General features: G+C 41.9%; 1 protein-coding gene across 2 annotated transcripts in view; it reads right to left on the reverse strand.

The window, feature by feature from the left end:
- The window catches only part of APBB1IP (amyloid beta precursor protein binding family B member 1 interacting protein), an 895,472-nt gene that overhangs the window by 351,476 nt on the left and 520,495 nt on the right, over positions 1-23,501 (reverse strand). For both annotated transcript variants that reach the window (XM_069211356.1, XM_069211357.1), the window contains one exon: positions 18,481-18,640. In XM_069211356.1, coding sequence (XP_069067457.1) covers positions 18,481-18,640 — 160 coding nt within the window. The remainder of the gene's footprint in view (positions 1-18,480; positions 18,641-23,501) is intronic.

Below are 23,501 nucleotides of genomic sequence, written 5' to 3' on the forward strand. Positions count from 1 at the left end.
CCTTTTTTGCATTTGTTTGGTCCCTTTAAATGATTTTCTGCAGAATGCTCGGAGACAACATCTGAAGCAACCTTGGGATAATCCTTATTGTCCTTATTTCCCCTTTACATTGAATTTTTGTGGAATGCCAGCATCTGAAACAATCCTGGGCAATTCCCTCACTGCCTTTTGAATTTTGCACCTCCCTTTCCTTGATACATCTTGGTGCATTTGTCATTCAACCCCAGGACGACTGTGCTGCTTGCACTATCACTTCCTACACTTGCTCGCACCCCCTAAATGTCCTTCGGTGGAATGCTCCGAGACAGTCTCTGGACCAACCTCTATGGTCTCTACACTGTTTGTGGAATGCTCGGATGCATATGGGACAGTTTACTATTGACCTTTGCACATAGCACTTTTTTCTTTGCTTCTAAAAATGACGGTAATAAGATCCTTGTCACTGATTTATATGTTGCTTTAGCAACTTGCACTTTCTTCTGTATTACGTGTATTATAAAGGGTATTCAAGTTTTTATCATTGCTTTGATTGTATTTTAATGACATCTTTGTTTGTTATAGTTTTAATTAACTGTACAATAAAATTGTTACTACTACTGTCTATGCTGCACATGAGCCTTTCAACATCAGATGCGATCTCTGCACTGCTTGTCATCTTACAGACAGCATTTTATTGCATTCTTGTTCAGTTGCCTTTCATGGTTTTTTATTCACGTTGGCATTATCCTTTGTTTATTTCTGAACACCTGCAACTTTTTCCTGTTTTTTTAGGCTTCTTTAAGGTTTATTCTCTCTAACCTTTGGTGTATTTTAATACCCTCATCTTAATTGTCTAGGCTGAATGATTCCATTCAGGATGCCTCTCTTATCCTAGTTGGCGGGAGCAATAAGCTATGGAATTTGATCAAGCACCACACTCTACTGTTGGAATTCAGTTCCATGTCTTTTGTTCCACTGATGTCTCTTTTCATTTTCTTGGCTGCTGATTCTCCTGGACTGGATCATCTCCTCTTGTACATACTAAAACCTAAAGAGTGCCACACTGGCTCCTACCGTAAAGTATGGAATGTCAACACACACACGCAACTACACATCATCCCCGTGAACAGACCACAAGAGAGGTTTATGAAGATAACGTGTTAGTGATATTCATGAGATCTTCACATGTAAACCTGAAGCCTCTATCCCAGGAGAGAAAGGCTTCTTTTGAAGGTGGTTACCATTCGGGGTGGAGAATGAGACACTGTACTAGACATCCCCCTGTTTCTAGAGTGTATAGGAGCCGAGGTAGGAGACCGATGACAAGAAAGGGACGGTTTCAAGTGGAACAAGGTTATTACAAGAAAAATGGTAAAATCCATGCCTACAAAGGACTTTCTGCCTAATTTAGAGTTTGGTGAACGGGTACTCCATCAGAAAAGTCACAGAAATTCAGTTTACCTTATTACCACAGAATAATATCCCAAGGTACTCGCAATAAGTCACATTGTGATGAAGTAACCAGTCCAGCGGACTTTAAATCAGGCCCTTTATTTTCATAGCATGCTGAAACATTTAGATGGCAGTCTGAGTCCTTTGGTTGCCAACTTCTCGGAAAGAATCGGAAGTGATATCATTGTGCAGGGCAGCGGTTGATGTCTGTGTGTGCCTACAGGTAGTAGTGGCGGTGAAACGGATAACTTCAGCGGACTTCTGAAAAACTGGATGAGATATGTTTACATATTGGTTGAGGCTGTACAAGGGAGCTATGGACAGCCATATACACATCAGTGGTAAAAAGACATTAATTCAGCCTTCAAATTGTATGACTGACTTCTTATAAATGCAAATACTCTCAGGCAGATTATGATGATATACAACTTCTTGATGGTGTATGAAGCAAGAAGACAGCTTCTCTTTGCTGCAATTCTTATTACGAATAATAATTTCAGATCTTAAATCTACTGCAAAATCAAAGTGTTTATATTTAAATTCAATCAAGTGGTAATTTGAACGATAGACGCTGGTAGATCAGATTCAATTAAAGGCCATCTTCCTGAAATCTGACACATATGAGATCAGCACTTGATTTGTTTTATTTGTTTTTTTAAATGCCAATAAACAATGTTGAAGTATGTTTTTTTTTTTATTAATAGTGTAATTGGTGCTGTACAAGTAACAAATGATAATGCTGCCCATGTACATGAAATCATGGTATGAACTTGTGTATTTTCTTTGTCCAAAACATTACAAAATGTGTGATATTTGGGCAACAGCCAATCTTCTTAGACTCCTCCAGTTTGTTGCTTAGAGAGGGCTGGATGTATGCGGTGCATTCTGTATTTAAGCCTATTTACTATTAATTTGATTATTTACCAGCTGTGTGGCGTATGACTAATTTCTCAATGTCATATGGCAGTTTGCATTATTTTGATTTTGGTTTTATGCTAATTACTTTTGACTTTAATGACTTTTGCTTTCTGTAATGATACTATACTTTGAATAAATCTATAAATACTGAGAACTTGAAAAGCCTTGTTGTGCATGTTTTCCTAATGGTCTTGACATAGCTTTAATGCTCAGGAATCTCCTTTTTCTGCCCATCAATCCTCCTTAATTAAGTAAAAGTGGTGTGTGCATGGAAGCAACATCATTTCAATCTCTTCTAATCTTGTGTTTCTCTGTTTAGGTTTAACATTTTGAGTCCTAGTCATAACCGAAAAGTTTCCATAGTGTGTGCAGTATCTATTCATTTTGCATGAGCAAATAAGAGTCTGTTTTCAACCATATGGTGTGGGATTGCCCAGAAACTGACAACTAAATGGACATAGTGCTGAACTGTGTTAATGATTCCATGGTTGGCAATATTCTCAAGACTCCGAGGGTGTGCATGCTAGGGCTGTTTTCAAACCTAAAGCTAATGCGATCACCACCAGCTTCATAGATTTGGCCCTCATACTACTTGTCAAATCTCTTTGTTCTGGAAGTCTCCAACTGGACCAGCCTCTAGGGGATGGAGGTGGGTAATACACAAATGGGCGGAGTGCAAAGGGGCACTAATTGAAGTAAAAGCACAAGGGCCACAAAGTCCTGCATAAGGGCAGGCCTGGGAGGCAATGCTGCAGGACTGTCCTTTAACAGTGCCAAACAGGTTGAATACTCTCTCTCCCACGAAGGAATGTATCTGAGGATTGATGGTCTTGTATATCCCACAATAAGGGAACACGGTTCAGCGAATGGGCTAATCTCACCCATTCACGACACGCTGTGTGGGCTTGTGAGTGGCCCTATGTTCTTTATTTTTGCCACTAGGCTTTACTACTATGGTAAATGCGATTGGGTGGATGCTTCAATGGAAGTCTGTTGTTGTTTTATTTCTTGTTTGGTTTTCCTTTTCCTTTCTTGGTGCGCTTACATGACTTACTCTTATACATATATGGTCCAGTAAGTGCTTTTTGCTTGTAGATTTCACTCTTCGAGAGTGCTGTACAAATTCAGGTTATTCCTGAAACTGTTTATATCTGTGAGGATTGTATCTTGATTGCTGTGGACCTACATATATATTGCCATGATCCTTCTGCCTGTAATATTAGAAAGTTAATTAAATATAATTTTGAAAAAGTCTGCTTTCAGAGCAGCATTTCACTACGGTTGCAAGAATGTATATAACATAAAGTTATTTTATATTTGTTTAGCCATCATTTAAAAGTGAGGGTGCATAAAAGAGGACCTCTTTACAAACTTTCCCAGAACACTAAATGGAGCTGGAGTTGTATGTGAAATACGTAATATGGGTGTGCTAGCTGTCCTTTGAGCTCACTGATTATTAAAACTGATCAGTAAATGAAAACTGATGAGTAGAAAATAACTCGTGATTAAATTGATGATTAGAAGTGAACAATCCCTCCTCTAATTTCAAAATCTGCTAAAGGCTCACCTGCATGAATTATACATTACCCAGTAACCCTTGCATTGCAGGAATAGCCAAAGCCTCACCGCTGTAAGAACTGTGAATTATGAAATTTGTGTAACCCTACCCCTCACCCTCTTCTATTCTCTGACCTCTCTTCCACCTTCAATCTTACCATCCTGACTCTCCTCCCAATCTCCTACTAACCCTCTTCCCTTCCCCTGTCCTCAGCCATCAGATATCAAGCTCTATCTTCTTCCCTTCAACATCCTCTTTGACTGAGTCCCTCAAAAGATGTGTTATTGTTAACTTGTAAAGCACATCTGTACTTTGGGTGACCATGCGCTGTAGGAATCAGCTAACTAAATTTATATCCTCATTCTTTCTATTTACAGGTACGATCATGGAGGAAAAAATGGACTAGAACCAGACCGTTACGTTTTACTTTGGGGAACTGTAGTTATAGCAAATTGTGTTCCCTATCAGGAGAGGCCGTCCTCGACGGTGCCTGGTTTCCATCCTGACATGTGCAGGAAGGCAGTCTAGTTGGTAGAACAAATTAGGTGAATCGAACATGGCCTGAAAAAAGGATGGGACTTTTCTATCCAATGTCTAATCATCATTTACCTTTCCTCCACTTCATTAATGAGCAACTTCCCTGATTTTCCTAAGCATAGGTTTAGACAGCTCAGTTTTATTCAGAGCCACCGTACGGGATACGGGTGTACACATTGGTGAAGAAAGCAGAGGTGTCAGATACCCCTGTTAGGGTAACATTTATACAGAAATTTGTGATTGAAGGACATGGGTCATATAACAAAAGCAGCAAGGTATTGTGATCCTTGTGTTCTACTCCTTCACCATGTAACTCGGTATGTTAGTTTACTGTGAGATCATGCCTTGTTCTGTACAGTGTGGGAATGTTCTAAATTCTGTAGGTTGCAGAAGGAGTTTGGTGTAGTGGCAGTTGAAGGAGGGGCTCAGCTGAATTTGGTGGAGTGCTGTGTATGTTTTCTAGGTTTGTAATTAAAGGCTTTGACTACAATTCTGTGAGGAGTATTCCACAAGCAGCCTGCCCAAGCATTCTGGCATGAACAATGACTATAACACAACTCCCCAAATAGAGCTTAAGACAGCAGGAGGAGCCCATGGACTCCATAGAATGCCTTAGTAACAACGAACGCTGATATAATGGTTCTTGGGTTCATTTAGATGAACAAAGTGCACTGGTATACCCACATAAATCCGCCTGCTGTTGCCTTAAGGAGGAAGCATATATTATCAGGTATTGATTGTTTTCCAAACAAGTGTGAAACCAGCTTAATTTCAGAAAAAGAAAACTTTGAATCCTGTCGGACATACTAAAGCACATCAAAAAGCTATTGAAAGCAAAGTGAAAAGTGTATTTGTTTTTTTGGAAACATAATGGACTATTAAGTCAAATGTGCAGACACTAGGGGCCTCATTATGATCCTGCCGTGGTGGCGGTCGGCCTGCCGCCAATGTGGCGGTCCGACAGCCTTACAACTGTGTCGGTTCTGACACGTTTGGACCACCAGCACCGCTAGTTTTCCTTCACAGGAGGGGCTGGCGGTCCTGATCTGCCAGGGTAGCACTGGAAGCAGCACTGCCCTGGGGATTACGAGTCCCTTTTCCACCAGCACTTACATTGCAATAGCCCTGCCATGTAAAGGATGGCAGAAATGGGGTGCATGGGGCTCCGGGGGGGGGGAGGCTGCACTGCCCATGCACTTGGCATGGGCAGCACAGGGGCCCACATGATCTCATGCTTTGCAGTCAATGAACAGCGCGATGGGTGCTGGTGCACCCTACGGACTGCAGCATTGCCGCCAACTCAATTATGAGCCGGCGTCAATGCTGTAGTCAGTTTCCGTCCGCTGACCCTGCGGGAAACTCCTAATGGGGCCTGCGGGAAGGCGGCCGCACTGGCAGTAATCTATCTGCGGGAGTTTCGTGGACAGCCTTTTCTGTCTGCCAAACTCATAATGACCCCCTAGGTCAGTAATATAAGTTCTGTAAGTATGATTTTGAATTATGAATGGAAAGGTTTATAATGATACCTCAACACTTCACATGTGTGGACTCTGGCCTTTGTTTTCAGAAAAGTTTTTGGGCAGTTTCTGTTCCAAGGGGAATAACCTTTCCTTTAATAGCATTGGCAGTCTACCAAATGAGGGCAGGATGTATGTTTTTTAACTGTGGTTGGAATATTTATTGGAGCTTGCCCATACTAAACTATACTTGCACAATGTGATGACTAGTAATGGGCATTGGAGATTTGTGGTATTGTCCATTCAGCATAACTAAGGTACTCCATTAAATTCAATAATTATGTGTAAAAATATTCTAGGCACCAAAGATATACAAAGATTATAGTGGCTATGCTCAGTCCCCCTGGTGACAGGCACCTCCTATTCCTAAAATGCTACTGCTGTTAACACCTTTGTTGCTGACAATAATCTTGAGTGAAGGCTACAAGGGCATCATTCCTCCTAACACACATAGGGAAGGGTGTTAGCCTCATTCTAGTTTATAAAAGTGTGAAAAGATGCATTACACAAACTAAGTGTGATCCTTGGGGATTCTCTCCCTTTTCTTTTTGATAGGTGTCGCAACCATTACAGTGTCTGTCAGGTTCCTATTTCAGAAGGAAAAGACTGTGTTGCTGAAGTCTACTTGCATCACAAATATGTACGCCTGCCCACAGTGTAGCAGAGATGAGCTTTTGTCTTTGTTCGCTTCTTCGAATGATTATCCTTTCATGTTCCAGTACCAATTTTTTGTGGTTTAGTCATTCATGTATTTGCAAGGCCACTAAGAGATATTAGAACATTGGAATGTTGCTAGCTCCATTGAAAACAATGGAGTGCTGCGGGCTTTTACTGGCCAGTAAAAGCCCGCAGCGCCAACATTCCAATGTTCGCTTTGTTCACAGCAACAGCTGTGAACAAAGCCTCACGGAGCCCGAGGGGATTTTAATCCCCTCGGGCTCCGTGATTTTTTTTTTTTTTTAATAGAACATTCTGCCCTGAGTGGCAGAATGTTCTAATAGCCTTAGAACCTGCCGTAGCGGGCTCTACCGGCTATTAAAGTCCCTCTCCCTTGTTAAATGCCCTCGCCTTCGGCTCGGGCATTTAACGCAGGGAGTGGGCCTTTAATAGCCGGTAGAGCCCGCTACGGCGGGTTCTAAGGCTATATAAGGCCTCAGGTGGCAGAACTGGTCATATAGTACTAGTTGTGCACTAGGACGGTGTGAAGTTGGTTCATCTTCAGGTAAGATGAGAATGGCAACATAATGTTTTCACCATCTGCGTGAATGGAGGGACCTGACCATTCTGGGAAGACTGGTGGTCAGCTCACTACAGAGGATTTGAAGATTTACAGCCCTGTCCAACATTCAACATGAGATGCCCAGGTTGAAAAACAACAAACTGTTTGTCTCTGATAAGGTGCATACAGCCCTCACTGAAAGGAAGTATTCTGGTCATACACATGGCACTTTCCGTGGATTAGAAATTGCTTTTAAAAATTATCTGCAATGTAAGTTTCGGCTTGCTTGAGGTGAAGGAGACCTACAAGCATGTACATTCTAGCTTTACCCCTGAGTAGTCTGCACCGCTGTGTTTTAATTTGCTGGGATGGATGTGATCTGGCTGGATACACTTGGTTTTCACAGATAAATTGCATTAATTTTTAAGTCTGAGAATACTCTGAAGCATGAAAGAATATTAGGATAATTATACATAAGGGGTCTAATTCACAAACTACATCCTGTAGTAGGTAAAGTAGTACTACAGTGGTACTACTTACTTACTACAACGTGCAATTCACATTCCTATGAGTGGAAAGGTCCACCTCTCCTGTCTTCAGTATTGGGAGATCGCCAATGTACTATTTAGTAGAAAATGAGAGAGGGACCTGGGAAATGCTTGGAAATTAGGAAATATCTACTACAAACTGGGAGGGATTTAGGGAAGAGTAAAGAGTGGTTGAGTTAGAGGCTAGGTAGGCGTTTAGGTTGGGGCATGCAACTACAAACACCTACCCACAAAAAAGTTCACCCATTGCTATTCACAAACGACACTCCTAAAATTTCTAATGCCCAATAGGACAGTAGTTGTAAATTGTACTCCTGCCAGCCTTAGAGTATGTGTAGCACCACACATTGCGACTCTTAGGTACTGCAGCACACTCCCATAGAAAACAATCAAGGCATAAACTTAAAATTTAAAAAACCCTTTGGTAAATAATATTAAATAATGAGATTATATATAAATTTGTTAGTGTTAACAAATTCTATTAAAACTACATAATGCACGCATTAAAAAATGAATAATTTACATATTTGTTTAAATAATTAATGTAAACATTCATAATTTTCTTTGAAATGTATAATTAATTTAAATAAATACATACTATTTAATTAAATGTAATACATGATATAATTGTGCAGGAAGAAATGTTTTACATTTCATTAAAAAATAATAATTATAAAATAAATAGATTTCAATTAGCTGAATATTTAATTACGATTTCATGGGTAAATGTGCTGTAACAGATTTATTTATTAGTTCTAGGTTATTCATTTATATTTTGAATTAATCTACCAATTAAAGACATTTAATTAATTTTCATTACATTTTACCATAGGTAGATCTCTCGCCTGTGTGAGAAATGTTGCAAGTGGTAGCTTTACACACATAAATTTATTCTTATATGTTTTCACCCCCTCGTTTCAGGTGGTAGTGACATGTAAGTTAAGTATAAATCTACACTTGAAAATTGTGAATACTACAAAAGTGTAGATTTACACTTTAGTACAAGAGTCAATTTACACAGGAGTAAATCCACATTTGTAAATTCCTCATTGAAAAAGAGCCAAATATGTTTTATCATTTGACTTTGATGCACCAGACATGTTGCTAATTCTAGACACTTTTTGGGTTTCTGTGTATTGAAAATTGTTATGATCTTTTGACATAATACCTTTGCAATGTCCTTATGTGTTTTAATAAATGCCAATAGGTGCCCACTATTTAGAAAGCACACCAGGACATATGTAACCCTATTGCAACCCCTAGGATAAAGGTACATGTTGTGGAGCGCTTCCTCTTTGTTCTGCATGGAAATATAGGTTCTGGTGCTGAATGAAGTAAATGGAGAGGGATTCTCTCTTTCCCACCACAGCGGGGACCAGTGACCTGCACTCTATTCATGGTGCCCACCTTTAGTTTCAGTGACTAACCTGGTGATCCCTGCCCCTATTTGCCTTATGCTTGTTTCATTTTAAAATACTTCTATTTCATTCTAATATATCTGAGTCAGAAATGGGTGCATTCACTCCCAGTATCTCCCAAAGATTGTTAGGCTGGGTGTGCACTAGTCTGACCATTTAAATACATTGACATTGGAAACCACAGGGCTGTCCAGCTTTGTTGTGGATATCTCTTTTGACCTTTATTCTATCAGCATCAGGCGCAGGCCTCATCCTTACCTTGCCAACTCAAGAAGATTAAGTTATCACTGCCTTATGTAAGGTATTATAAACTTCAGTGTCATTTAGATGTTTTGAGGTCTGTCTTTACATTCCCATATGGCTTTTGGTTTCCCTGTAGTTTCCTGGCTGCACAGACTTTTAACTGACGGAATGCCTTTGGCAGTGGGTCTGCTTCTACCCGTCTCAAATTCATTTAGTCTTTGGTCCCTGATAAAGCCTGTTATCTTTAAGGAGAACTTATGCAAGTAAATTGCATTTCGGGCTCATACAATTTTGAGTCATACAGAGCACAAAAGATTAAAGGTTCCGTTATTAATTAATAGCTCATTTAATCCCAATTGGAGCAGGGGGGTTCACTATTCAGTGTGAATTAAATGCATAAATTAACATGCTGTTTTAATTCACTTGCATTAGCTTAAGTAGGGCCTGCATGGCCCTGCTTCGTGACAGTGCAAAAAATGTTTAGTCATTCTTGTTAAAGTGAACCTTTCTTTCAGACTTAAGGCCTGATTTAGATCTTGGTGGTAACGATTCCTTGGATGATTTTGCGATGGAAAACCCGTCTGCCTACTAGGCGGTCCGCTTGCCTGATTTAGATGTTAGTGGGACCATAGCTGATAAACCACTGAGTCCCATCAACTCTGCCAGAACTTTCATACCACATTGACGGCGCTACAGGAGAAAGTGTCTGACAGCTGAACTACAGCCACCCTTCCCATCGAGCAGATTTCGATGTGCCTTCACACCAAGTCAACTGTGGCTGTGCTGCCGCCACACCTGAGTTGGTGGATTGGAGAGGAAACGAGGTAAAAAACTACCTTTTTTTTCCTAATTCTACTTCCATTTTCGACTGGACAAGACCTTCCATCGCTGCTGCCTCTGGACCATGGAGAAAACATGACCCGACATCATCAGACTCGAAGTTAGGGAATCTGCATTGCCAGTTTACGTTGTGTGGTCACTTCACATGATCTCGGGACCACTGCAGTCATATACACGCCTCAGTCATTTAAAAAAATGACTGTGGCAAGCAGTGTCAGACATGGATGGGGACACATTGGTACCAGATACATATTGCACACATACACAAATGTCATTTTGGTGTCAGTCTTCATTGCCAAATGATTACTGGCACCACAATTACGTTGCAATCACATTTGTCAGCTATGTCCTTGTGTGCACACCGCAAGGGGACCTGTACCTGTAATGTTGTGCTTCCACTGCCATTGGAGGATGCAAACTGGGTCCCACGACTGGCTCCCTCCGTCAGCAATCCGCCGCCAGTACACTAACTGCAGAACTGTGACTTCTAAATATGGTCGGCCGGAACTTATCGGTCTGGTGGCTAGGAAGAGCACTCTTTTGTGGCTGTTGGCGGCTCAGCCGCAATACATCTAAAAATGGGGGTTGGAACACCGTCAACTTGACTGCATACTTGGGTCCGCAGCCGATTGTTCTATTGCCTTACACATGGAGAGCTTAGGAACTTGGCCATGAGTACTTTCAAGTGGTAACACATACAAATGTTTCAAATTGGCATGATGAGACCAGATGGAGTATTTTCTACCTGTTGGTTATGAGAACTTTCGGCGATGTTGCAGCCTGTGTTGCATGACTGATTTTCATTGGCTGTTACATCTTTTGCATCAGATGGAGTGATGGATTGACCAACCATCTTGCCTTATGAACTTTAATATATTGTTGCCCAGATGGATTTGCAGCATTTCTCTTCTTTGACCTCGCCCTGCTTTTCTACATTGAGAGACATCTTCATCCTGTCCTGTTCACTGACCCCTTGGACTCTGAGAGATATGGTTCTCTCTACCCTTGCCCCTTTGAGATGCCTTGCTGAGACTTAAAAATATTTCCCCTGACCCGGAGAAGAAGACTCTTGACTGAGCTTCGGAAATACTGACTCCTTCCCTTTTTATTTACTTTTTACCCACATTAGTAGGTAACCTGTTTCCCCAGATTTCCTTTTTCCAAATTATTTTTGTCCTTTTTGTGCTTTCTGTCTTTCTGCCCACGTGTTTAGTCCAGCACATGTTAATTTTTGATTTGCCAATCTGTAGGGTTTTCCTTGCTCAAACTAGCAAAACTTATATGACTTTAAATTACCTTGATGCTTGTAAGAATTGAACAGCACTTGTTCACTGTACTTCAGGTGAGTCTTCTGATGTTCTGTATTGTTTTTGTTGATTTGTTAGTTTTGCTAATGTTAGTTTGTTTGAATCTTTTCTGTCACCTTGGTCAAGCTTGGCAACTCTGTATCTTTATAATTTTGTTTTGAAAATTGTCTACATGACTTTGAATTTAAGCTTGTAATAACCCCCTTAACTTTATTCCAGACTGGAGTTTGTTTTGTGTGGCCACATTGGTCGTACTGTTGTATCTGAATTTGATTTGCTGTGAAATTTAATGACTTTTCCTCCAAACCCTTATGCTGGGTCCAAAGATCCACTGACCCCGTTTAAGCATTATCCTGAGAAGGAGAAATGCAACAGCAGAATTTTTCTGTAAATGATGCATAAGCTTTGAAAAATCTCACTTTTGAGCTCCAGTCACTATCCTCCATTGAGGAGTTTCAGGCAACTGAAGATTCCGCTTTTTATTTGTGGTGTTAGCCAAAACATTTTATTAAAAATATAATCACAACATATTTCGTTTTAGAGACATTGTTATGTTATGCATATTTTTATAGCGCACTGTAACATGAGAGGGTTTCCTGCATTTGGCTGTTATGTCATTTATTATTTCTTCCACCCTCACACAGGGCGATAGGTCAGCCTACTTCAGCCACTGGCTAACTTACTTGTGAGTGATGGTATTCTGCTTCTTCACAATGAGCTCATCTGCATACAAAGTAGTTCCCTTCAGTAACAGGGCCTACACTGGCAAAGTATGCTTTTTTTTAAACTAAAAAATATTGTTGCTTTTAATCAATGTGTTTTATGTTAGTGAGGGCAAAGAAGCTCGACCCACAATAACGTTTTACAAAAACTATGACAAAACAAAACAAGCAGTGGCCAAGCTGCAAGGCTGGCAGCCAACACAGGCATACTGGCTTTGCCAATGCTTGTTATATAAATATTTTTTTAACCTTTGGATTTTCATTACTCTTTCTTTTTTTGTTATGTTTGACGCAATAGCATCAAGAAATGTCGTGTCTGTAGAGTTTTGTAAATTTTGTGAATATTACATAACAACACTCGCACATGCAAAACCTGTAAGGATATATTCACCAAACATTTCAAATCATGCTTGCAAACTGTGAATTGTAACCAGTCCCATACAAGATAGGCATACGTTGAAGCAACACATCTAACAAAGCATGCGCATGCCATGTTAGAACTTATTAGACAAAGCAACAGTAATGTGTGACCAAACTAGTGGTAGAGAGGCGCTATGCAGCGATCTAGTAACAGCACAACAAAACACTAGAATTAATTTGGTGTAAAACGTGCAGAAAGTTGAGTGATCTGCATCAATAAATGCTATGCTTACAAAATGTGTGTAGGAAGCAGTGGCATACAAAATAATGACAATTAGTGAGGAGAGAATTGTAAGATAAAAAATGGAACTGGATGCATTTGCATAACCTTGTTGCTCAAAACTGGATTTGGATATTGGGCGTAAAACTCCAAGATCACGAAAATCATGCAATTATGTTAGCAGTTCATGCAATCCATACATTTGGCATGAGTCACACTGAAATGTACATCAACTGCAAAAAAAAAAAACTTACCTACATACTGTCATATCCCCTTGTAGAGGTACACTACTACTTTGGATACCACTGAACTGGGCCAATTACCCCTTCTAAACTTGACTCTCAGTGGTAGCTGTGGCTGAGCAGTCAAGGCTCCCTCATGGGTGATGTAGATACAGGTCAGTGAACACAACTCAACTCAAATTGCAAACATTAAGAACAATAAATCTATGTCCATCCAAATACTTGCTTTTATAAGAAAAAGTAGTATTTTATTTCGAATTATACAAATGCAAAGGCATACAACATTCAAATGCAATAACACATTCCCCATGGGGGTAGAGGCTCTAGTTTTTATCAGGTGAATTCCTGCCCCACCCTCCTTAGTGTAATGTGTTCAGGGTTATTCCCCATTCACTGGTAGCTGCATCAAGGAATGCAAACTATTAGACCACACTCAAGAGTTTTCCCTTCTGACCTTGTAGGAACTTAGCCAAAAGTGTTTATGGTGCCTGCTGCAGCTGTTAGTAGCAAGTCCCCTAGGACCCCAAAGGCCGGGTTTCAGTTTATCCACTCAGGAGGTATGCTAGTGTTCAGAGTAGCGGAGGAGGGTGCTCCCAAGTCCGGATCCTATATAGTGAAGTTGGGCCGTTCACGAAGGACGCAGCAGTGCCTGTCGACGCAGGCTTTTCCTGTCCATCAGCACTGCCAGTAGGTTTCCAGTGATCAGAGCAGTTCCCGCACAGTGAACACAAAAGGTAAGTTTGTCTTTCCCCTAGTGGGGTGTTTGTGTGATACTCTAACCCCTGACTGGAGCTCCAACGATGTTGTGACGTGCACGGTGGCATATCAGCGAGCCTCAGGGAATTTGTCAGGAGCAAATCACAGCATGGAGGCTCCAACCTCTAGTCACAGCAGTTCACCTTCTCTCTGGACAATGGCCGGAACTCTAGGCCAAAGTGGTACTGGCAGCTACTGCTGGCAAATGGGACTGCTGCGGTACTCACAATAAGGTAGCAGACGCTATGTTGTCACACCCTCACTATGGCGGCCCCTCCTGGTATATGGGGTCGCAGATCCCAGCAGTCACAGTTCCTGCGCCCCTGGCCCAAACGCAGTTCACTGGTGACCCACTCTATCACACGGGTTACTCCGGGGGTGCAGCTTGGTGCCTCCTGCCCAGCACTTCTGATATGGCTCAGAATAATGCGTCCACCTCCTGGCATACGATGAATGCAGAGCTGATACTGCACATTGGCAAGGGCCTGATCGCTGCACAGCCTCACACCTAGCTCAGGGAATCCTTGTGCCGACCTCCCCAGTGGACCTTGCTCCCACCAACGCTCTCCTCTCCCTCGCAGAGGGCACTGGTCTTGGCAAGAAGGCAAGTGATGGTGATTCAGACTTTAGGGCAGGTGACCTTGGAGACCTGGGTGATGTCCCTTTGCCCTGCAGGGAGACTAGGAGTCCTTGGTCCTCAGTCCTGGTCACAGGCAGATGTCTTGCAGAGCTTCCCCTCCTCAAACAGCCTTTCTGGCTGCTTGGCAGGTGACACATTTTTAGGGGCTCACCTCCACCCTCGCCTTCTTATAGTCCTTTTCTATGCAGCAATTGTAATTTAGGGTCTAGGTTTTTGGAGTTTTATGTTGGGGTTCTGCTTCTTTTGAAGTACACACACTCCTTTTCATCTTCCTTCATGAAAGAGGTCTTTCACAGCAGGAGCAGGAACAAATCTCAAATCTGAAGCTGGTAGTCCACTATCATACGAGTGCCCCGAGTTTACACCTGGATGTCAGCCCCAGTGATATGTGCATCAAAGGGTTAATCCTAGCCCCCGAGTCCTCCTCTTTAGGATTCTCTTATCAGCCCCATCTTCCTTTCTGAGTTTTGTCTCGGCCCTGATTTATCACTGAATCAAAGGGCAGTGTTTGAAATGTAAAAGGGGTCTCTCCCTTTCAGTGTGGCCCCACCCAGATCACAGACATGAAGCAATACGCAAATCTGTTTAGGAGATTATGCTCATCCACATGTCTTTAACTGGCAGGCCTGTGCATCCCGAAATGGAACATAGGATCCTCCATAAAATGCACCATCACAAGCACACTCACTGAGTGTGCATTCATAGCACACTCTCTGTTTAGCACTGTTCGACCTGGCATCCTTGGCGCAGTTGCCCCTGTCTTTTTTGCCTCTGCTTCCCATGATTTGAATGTGTGCTGGACTCTGTTTTTGTTTGCTCTGGACACTTTACCACTGCTGACCAGTGTTCCCTGTATAAAGTGTATGTGTACATTGGCTTATCCACGACTGGCATATATGATTTACTGGTAAGTCCCTAGTAAAGTGCACTAGAGCTGCCATGGGTCTGTAAATCAAATGCTACTAGTGGGCCTGCAGCACTGGTTGTGCCACCCACATTAGTGGCCCTGTAAACATGGCTCAGGCCAGCCACTGCAGTGCCTGTGTGTGCAGTCTTGCACTGCCAATTCGACTTGGCAAGTGTACCCACTTGCCATGCCTCAACCTTCCCTTTTTATACATGTAAGGCACCCCTAAGGTAGGCCCTAGGTTGCCCTAGTGTGCAGTGTATGTTAAAGGTGGAACATATACTGATGTGTTTTACATGGTCTGACAGTGAAATACTGCCAAATTCATTTTCCACTGTTGCAAGGCCTATCTCTCTCATAGGTTAACATTGGGTCTGCCTTTAAATATTATTAAAGTGTAGATTCCCTTTGGGAGCAGATAGACATTTGGAGTTTGGGGTCTCTGAAATCACAATTTTAAAATAGATCTTTTAGTGAAGTTGATTTTTAGATTGTGTGTTTGAAAATGACACTTTTAGAAAGTAGGCATTTTCTTACTTAATTCATTCTGTGACTGCCTGTTTGTGGATTCCCTGTCTGGGTCAGTTTGACAGTTGGGCTGTTTGCACCTCTCTCTAGACAGTGACACAAAGGGAGCTGGGGTGTAGCCTGCATATCCTGATGAGCCATCTGTGCTGGGAGGGAGGAGAGGAGTGGTCACTTACATCTGAAAAGGCTGTGCCTGCCCTCACACAATGCAGTCCCCAACCCCCTCGTGTGTGTCTGGGGGCTGGCGTGGGCAAGGCAGGATCTTACAAACAAGAGAGACTTTTCTTTGAAGTTTGCCTACTTTAAAGGCAGAAAGAGGTATAAGAAGAGCACCCAAAACCCCTGAAAATTAGATTTCTTCAAGGATTCAAGAGGAAGCTCTACCAAGGAGAACAGCTGAAGAGAGTGCTGCCCTGGCCTGTGACTGTGCTTTGTTGGGCCATCCTGCAGTTGCTGCTTCTACCTGTGAAAGGGGGCAAAGACTGGACTTTGCTGTGGATTCCTGCTTGAGAAGAATCTCCAAGGGCTTGAGTTGAGCTTCTCCTGTTGTTGAAGTCTCAGGGCCATCAAAGAGTTCTCTCTGCCAGCACCTGGACTCTCTGGTGAAACTCTTGCCCTGTCAATTCATGCCCTATCCAGTCCCTGGGCCCTTGAGAGGTGGAGCTGGAAAAATTTCCCTGCATTGCGGTCTGAAAGTCCACGCACAGACCACCATGCGGGGACATTTGAAGCACCTTCTGTGTCGTGGCTAATAAATGACGTGCCGCAGGCTTTGCGGCTGAAATCAATGCTCCACCTGCATTGTGGCTGGAAGTTCAATGCAACGCGGCTGGAGAAACGACACACAACACTCGCTAACGGAAGCTGATAACGATGCAAACCCCACTTAGAGCGGTTTTAGGATACCATGCGACCGGATTTTCAATGCAACATCGCTGGGTGTGGAAAAACAACGCAAAGCCTGTCCAAACCTATGGTGCTTGTCCGGATCGAAGAATCGCTCTCCTGCAGGAGAGAGGAAACGATGCACATCGACCCGACCGGAGGAGGATCGACGCACGTTCTTGCTTGCGAGTGAGAAATCGACACATCGCTGGCCTTTTCCGATGCACACTTGCCCGTGCAGTGTTATTTTGATGCTACCCAGGTACTTTTACACGCTAACAGCGTTCTCACTGTTTTCTAAAGGATTTAAGGCTCTTTTGCTTTTCAAATACATATCTTGTGTATGTTGGATTTTTTTCGTTTTGGTCCTGTTATGTTTAGATAAATATTCCCTATTTTTTAAACTTGTGTTATGTCATTTTGTAGTGTTTTCACTGAGTTGCTGTGTGTGTTCGTACAAATACTTTACACATTGCTTCTGAAGTTAAGCCTGCCTGCTTGTGTCAAGCTACCAAGGGAGTCAGCAGGGGTTAACTGAGGGTGATTCTCTTTTACCCTGACTAGAGTGAGGGTCCTTGCTTGGACAGGGGATAACCTGACTGCCAACCAAAGACCCCATTTCTTACAAGCATTAACACCTTTATGCATTGTACTCTTACATGTACTCATGCATTTAGCACACACCCTCAGCCTGCTGCACTGTTCAGCACTGAAACTTTCCTATCTTTAACCAGGGTGTGTTATTTCATAACACATGCACTGCCACAGCACACACTCATTATGTGCATTGCACAATTCGCCACCCTTCCTATATTGTACTTCATGCAAGCATACGTAACACAGCATGTGCTGTCTCTGCACACGAACTGCACAGCACTACATCTCTCATGTGATGCATTTCTATCAGGCATACGTGCACCCAGTACACGTACTAACCACACAGGTACTGCACAGTACTGCTCCATCCTTGTACTGCACCCTTTGCAGGTACATATACAACTACATCTAACAGAGTCACTATTCCTTTGCCATTGAGCACTCCACAGCTACCTGATGTAGGCTAAGGGTGAGTTAAGCACACAATAGCAGAATGTTTAAAAAGGTGAGGGAGCCTATAGGCATATCCCCAGTGACACAGGGTAAAAAGGTCCTGTCACTATCTCTGACTAATACACGGTATGCTGCCACCACCGCGCTCATGCTGTTTAAATCCTGGTGAAGATAATAGCCTTTCAGCACTGTGAGTAGCACTTTGGGAGCCCCTCTCGGTCTAGCAAGACTGCAATCCGTGATACAGGCCTATGTCATGACACACATGCATGATCTGTATTTGCCTCTGACAAAAGTCATCTTTGGGGATGCAAACAACACTAATGTTGCGCACTCAGGACAGGGATACATTTCTTAGCATGAAGAGGACATTTTTGCCCCAATAAATACATAAGCACTGTATATGTTTTGCATAATGGACTATTTTTTCAGACCTTTGTGAATTTGCCCCCCAAGTTCTACCTGGTGGGCCCTAGAAGTAGCTAATGCACAGTTACATTTTCAGGTGTGAACTGTTTAATTAGTAATGCTGAACGAATTGCCTTTCCAATACAGTCATTTACATGGTACTTACCAACTTGCAGGTCTGCATACACCTCATACAAGCACCACTCCACGGTACAGTCGCAGTGCGTCTTTTCAAAAAGATTATCCAAGATGTCGCGCACTGTTTGCCGTTCATCGACCATTAAGGTTTTGGTGCTGCTGTCGTTCATGTGAACCTTGACGACAAGCTGCAATAAACAGAACCACACAGTAGCCTTGAGTAATCGAGCATTAATAAAATAAAACGTTATTTTTCAGGGAGTTTGTTGTTAGTTGAAATCCCATTAGGGCAAAGAGTGATAACACAAGAAATTCCTAGGCTTTCGTGAGCCCGCTCCACAGCAGCAAATCATTAGACAGCATAATTAAAAAGTTTCGGATGCTGGATAGTAACACGTATAAACTTCAGGAAAAGTCTAATAAGAATTGTAAACAAGCGCGCCCAAAGGAAAACCCAAATTCGAGTCTCAATCAAACCTTTATTGCTCTGTTTTGTTTCTGCAACAATTATGGTGTCTTTGATAAATGTTCAGCTAAGTGCAGTGCAGGGCTTAGCTGTCAAGACCTATAAAGAAAAAGTACCCATAAGGCATCCAAGAGCCTTGTACTCCCGGTTTTACTTGCACCAGTGTATATTTTAACATTTTCACATGTGGAAATAGGCTAACGGAGGCCAGGAGAGGTGCCCATTAACTACACCATAGTCCCTCAGGCCACAGGGGCACACACTGTATAAGCTATTGCAAAAATCTGGTCTAAATATTACCACCAGTCACCATCATCGTAGTCATTAACATCATTATCAGCATCAAAGAATCTGTGATTAATGCCAACCCCTTCACCCTTTTTTATTAACTCAAGGGCAGGGGGTCCCCTCCCTGAAAGTCTAAATCATGTCACAATATGTTTTACTTTACTAAACATGGGAGACTAAACAATTCTTCTGCCAACTCATTCATGGTCTGCATGTGTCAAATTCATTCATCCCGCCTGGTTCTCTGTGTAAGGCGATCCCTATGCTGGGCTGTAAAGGCTGCTAGAGGAGAAAAACAAGCTTTACAGAGAAGGGTGCCTTATAACATTTAACAGTGTTGAATATCTGGGATTCAGAGCAACATTCTAACTCGCTTTTCGCAAGGAAATCAACCCATCCACAATATAGCTGGGTAGTCATATAACCGAGTCAAAAAAATGTTGGATTACAGGATTTCTTTAAATCATTTCTGAACCTAGGAAAAGCATTAGGGATTGATTTAGAATTGTGTGTTAATGGAAATACCTCTGATTTGTGGAGAAAGCGGTAAATCCTCTATTGGAAGGCCCCCCTTGTTGGAGGATATTCTGACAGAATTACCACAGCATTGGGGATAACATGGACTATGTAACACGAACTGCCGCTGGCGGAGAACCTTCAGTGTGCGAGTTACAACTCCCTTTACCAACTGGAACATTTTTTGTTACCATCCAACTGCAAATTATATACACAAATGCAAATCAAATTTTCACCTGTGCAAATTCAAAGTGCACAGATACACCACAGGCTCATACTGCCACAAGTCCACTCTCTACCTCGAACACAATCCATTGATGTGTAAATACACAGATACATAACTTGTGTAAATAGTCTTGTGCGCCCTTTCTTTTAATAAGAATGAATGGCCGTTTACAAAAAGATGAACAGTATGCTCCTCGAAAGTTGTATGTGTGACTTGAGCCTAAAAAATGCTGCTAAAAGTTATGTGCAAGTTGCGCAGTAATCCGCTCAGTGTGGCTGGTCCCTGTTTGTTTCAAATATAATCTCCTTTTAGTGTATAACTGTAAAACATAATGCAGATAATCTGTGTAAGACCTGCCACCTTTGGTGCACCTAGCTTTTCAGAGTTGGATGAAATCGCATGGCACTAGAATGTAGGGAATCTGTCACTCCCCAAGCAGTGCTTAATTTGTGCTTGTTGTTTCCGGTGCTGAACACTGGCACTTATTTTTGAGGGCCTGGGCATATTCTTCAGCTTCAAGCATTTTATGCGAGCAAAAGACATATGGGAAAGACGGAGGAAGTTAAAAACGAAAAAGCGTCACAAAGGGAGAAAGTAGAAAGCTGCAAGAGTGAGGTGAAGGGGCAGGGAGTGGTTTTATATAGATTAAAGAGGCCCGAGATGGCTTCAGGATTACGCCCCCTCAGTAGTCCGTGTTAACACAATTAAATGCAGCAGCCACATGTTTAAGGGGAGGGCTTTGGGCACCGCCACCTTTTTATTTACAAATTAAGCACTGTCCCCAAGTAAGCAGGTAAAGAGATGGGGACTATGTCAAAGAGGTAATCAAAGCCTCTTGACAGCCTGGGGTCCCTTTGTATTCAGCCAATGCAATTTTAGTTGTATTTGCCTGAGGACCACTAGAGTTTTGGTGTGGGCAAAATTAGTAATTGACCAATTGCAAATGCACAGTATGACCAGCCATGGAAAAGAACTATCTGTGACAAAATAAAATGGAAAAGAGAATCCCTTGAAATAAGCAAATTGTCGGTTGCAAATTGTCACGCTTCAAGGAACTTAAGGCCTGATTTAGAGTTTGGTGGATGGGTTACTCAGTGCCATAGGATGTACTGCACTTGTGGACGGGATATCCACCTGTTAACTCTAAATCAGTCTCTTGCTTGGAGTTCATCAAAGTAGTTGACCTGGCAGTAAAAGGCAAAATATGATCGTAACCATAAATAAGTATCAGCATCATGCCTAAACCACGTGCTTAAAAACTGCTACTAAGTAAACCACATCTACAGTCCAAATTTTCTTTAATGTTTTTTTCTGTGCTGTCCCATATTGCACATTAACCACAGAAACAAATAGTCAATATGATGAGTGGCGCTATCGCTTTAGCGCTCATCGTCACTGACAATACTGAATGCAAAGGAGAAAGTAGGTAAAAAAAAAAGACTTGCTGAACTGCCACCTGCAGCTTGCTTAGCTAATCGTTTTGAAGCCTAAGTAGCTCATTATGGCCCTGGTGGGCTACTATTGTGTGCAACCGGGAGAAACAACTGTCTCTAATGGACTAGTGATCTAATACACTCATTGCAAAAACCTGTGTTTAAACTCGAGGTCATGGGTTCGAATGCTAGCGTTTGTACCCAGCCTTTTAGCTTTCTGAAGTTGTTGGGGAAAACAAACTTCTGTTATTTAGCACCAACATAACCTATTGGGGTACAAATGTGCTTAACAAATACATACGTTTTGTCATGTTAGGAGCACAGATTTAACAGGGGAGTGAGAAAAAGCAGTTGGGGAGTCACACTAAGGGAGATGCTGAAATTGATAAATAACGAATGGCGAATTGAGCGAGGAGAGTCTTGAGTAATGGCATCTTGACAAGCTTGTGTTATAGGGCCATGCGATTTAGTAACACTTTCTGAAACATGGTAAAGACCTATATCAGTAGATGAGATCCTTAAGGAGGATGTTTCAAAAAGAGCGATAATCATTTGGCCATGGATTTACTGGAAGGGTCTACTACTTCCTGTTTATCCTTCTTTTAGTTTCGTTGGTTTTCTATTGGCAATCTATCACAGGGAAAGATCACAGTTTCCTTACTTATATGATTGTTTGAGGGACTAATAAAAATGACGAGGATCAAATGGTTACCTTTGAGAAGACACTCTGGGGTGTGTGGGTGGAAAATGCATTTTTTAAATTGACTCAGGTTGTACCATCTTTAGGGGTCTTGAAAAAGGATATCATCTTGGTCCTTCTAAGATTGGAACTACTTAACCCTAAATATTTGATAGAAATCTTTTTATCTACACAAAGTTATGATCAGGAAGGATTGAGCAATGGGTTAACTACTGTAACCTCGGGAGGAGGGAGTGGTCTAACTAAATTTCTGATTTATAAGATGTTGTCCCAAAGGCAAACATGAACCTATTTAAGGAATGTAGGACCGATTGGGAAAGAAAGTCAAAGATGGCCATTCTAGCGAATGTGAGAATTGAAATAATGATTGCCATAACTAATAGTATATGTCAAAATGGAGCATCCATTTAATGCAACAACCAATGGCTTCAGGTCATGGCAGGTGCCCCTTATTAATGTTTAGGTTAAAGCTGATTTCAAAGGAGAGATACTGGAAAAGTTAGAATGACTTACCCCATTGCTGCCAGGCCTTTTCCCCTCATGTGCAGAGTCTTTTTATGGCTATATGGAGCAGTTAGTAAATAGGCCCGCATAACTTTTTGTCCACATAGGCTACCCATGCCAAATTTGCGACTTTTTTTTCAACAACCTAGGGATTCTAGAGGTATACAGAGTTTGTGGGAACCCCTGGAGGAGACCAAGAAATTAGCCAAAATACAGCTAAAATGTATTTTTTTTAAAAACAAAATGTAAAAAAAAGGCTGCCGAAGAAAGCTTGTGGTTTTTCCTTTGAAAATGGCATCAGCAGAGGGTTAAAAAATGCTAAAATCACCATCTTCCCAGCTTTCAGGAACAGGTAGACTTGAATCAGGAAACCACAATTTTCAATACAATTTTGGCTTTTTACTGGGACATATCCCATTTTTACTATTTTTTGTGCTTCAGCCTCCTTCCAGTTAGTGACAGAAATGGGTGTGAAAGTATTTCTGGATCCCGGACAGCTAAACATTTCTGAAAAGTAGACAAAATTCTGAATTCAGCAAGTGGTCATTTGTGTAGATCCTTCAATGTCTTCATACAGAAAGTAACAGCTAAAATAAAAATAAATATTGAAATTGATGTGAAACAAAGAGCCATTTCTGTCCAAGTTTTCTTCTATAACTTTTCCAGCTATGGCAGATTTATGAAAGCAATACATACCATTACGTCTGCTGGACTCTTCTGGTTGCGGGGATATATAGGGCTTCTAGTTTCATCAAGAACCCTATGTACCCAGACCCAATAAAGGAGCTGCACCTTGCAATGGGTTTTCAATGTGTACTGGGTATACAGCAATTCATTTGGTGAAATATAAGGAGTGAAAAATAGGTATCAAGGAAACCTTTGTATTTCCAAAATGGGCACAAGATAAGGTGTTGAG

This window comes from Pleurodeles waltl, chromosome 10 (assembly GCF_031143425.1).
Source record: "Pleurodeles waltl isolate 20211129_DDA chromosome 10, aPleWal1.hap1.20221129, whole genome shotgun sequence".
NCBI classification, from domain to species: Eukaryota; Metazoa; Chordata; class Amphibia; order Caudata; family Salamandridae; genus Pleurodeles; species Pleurodeles waltl.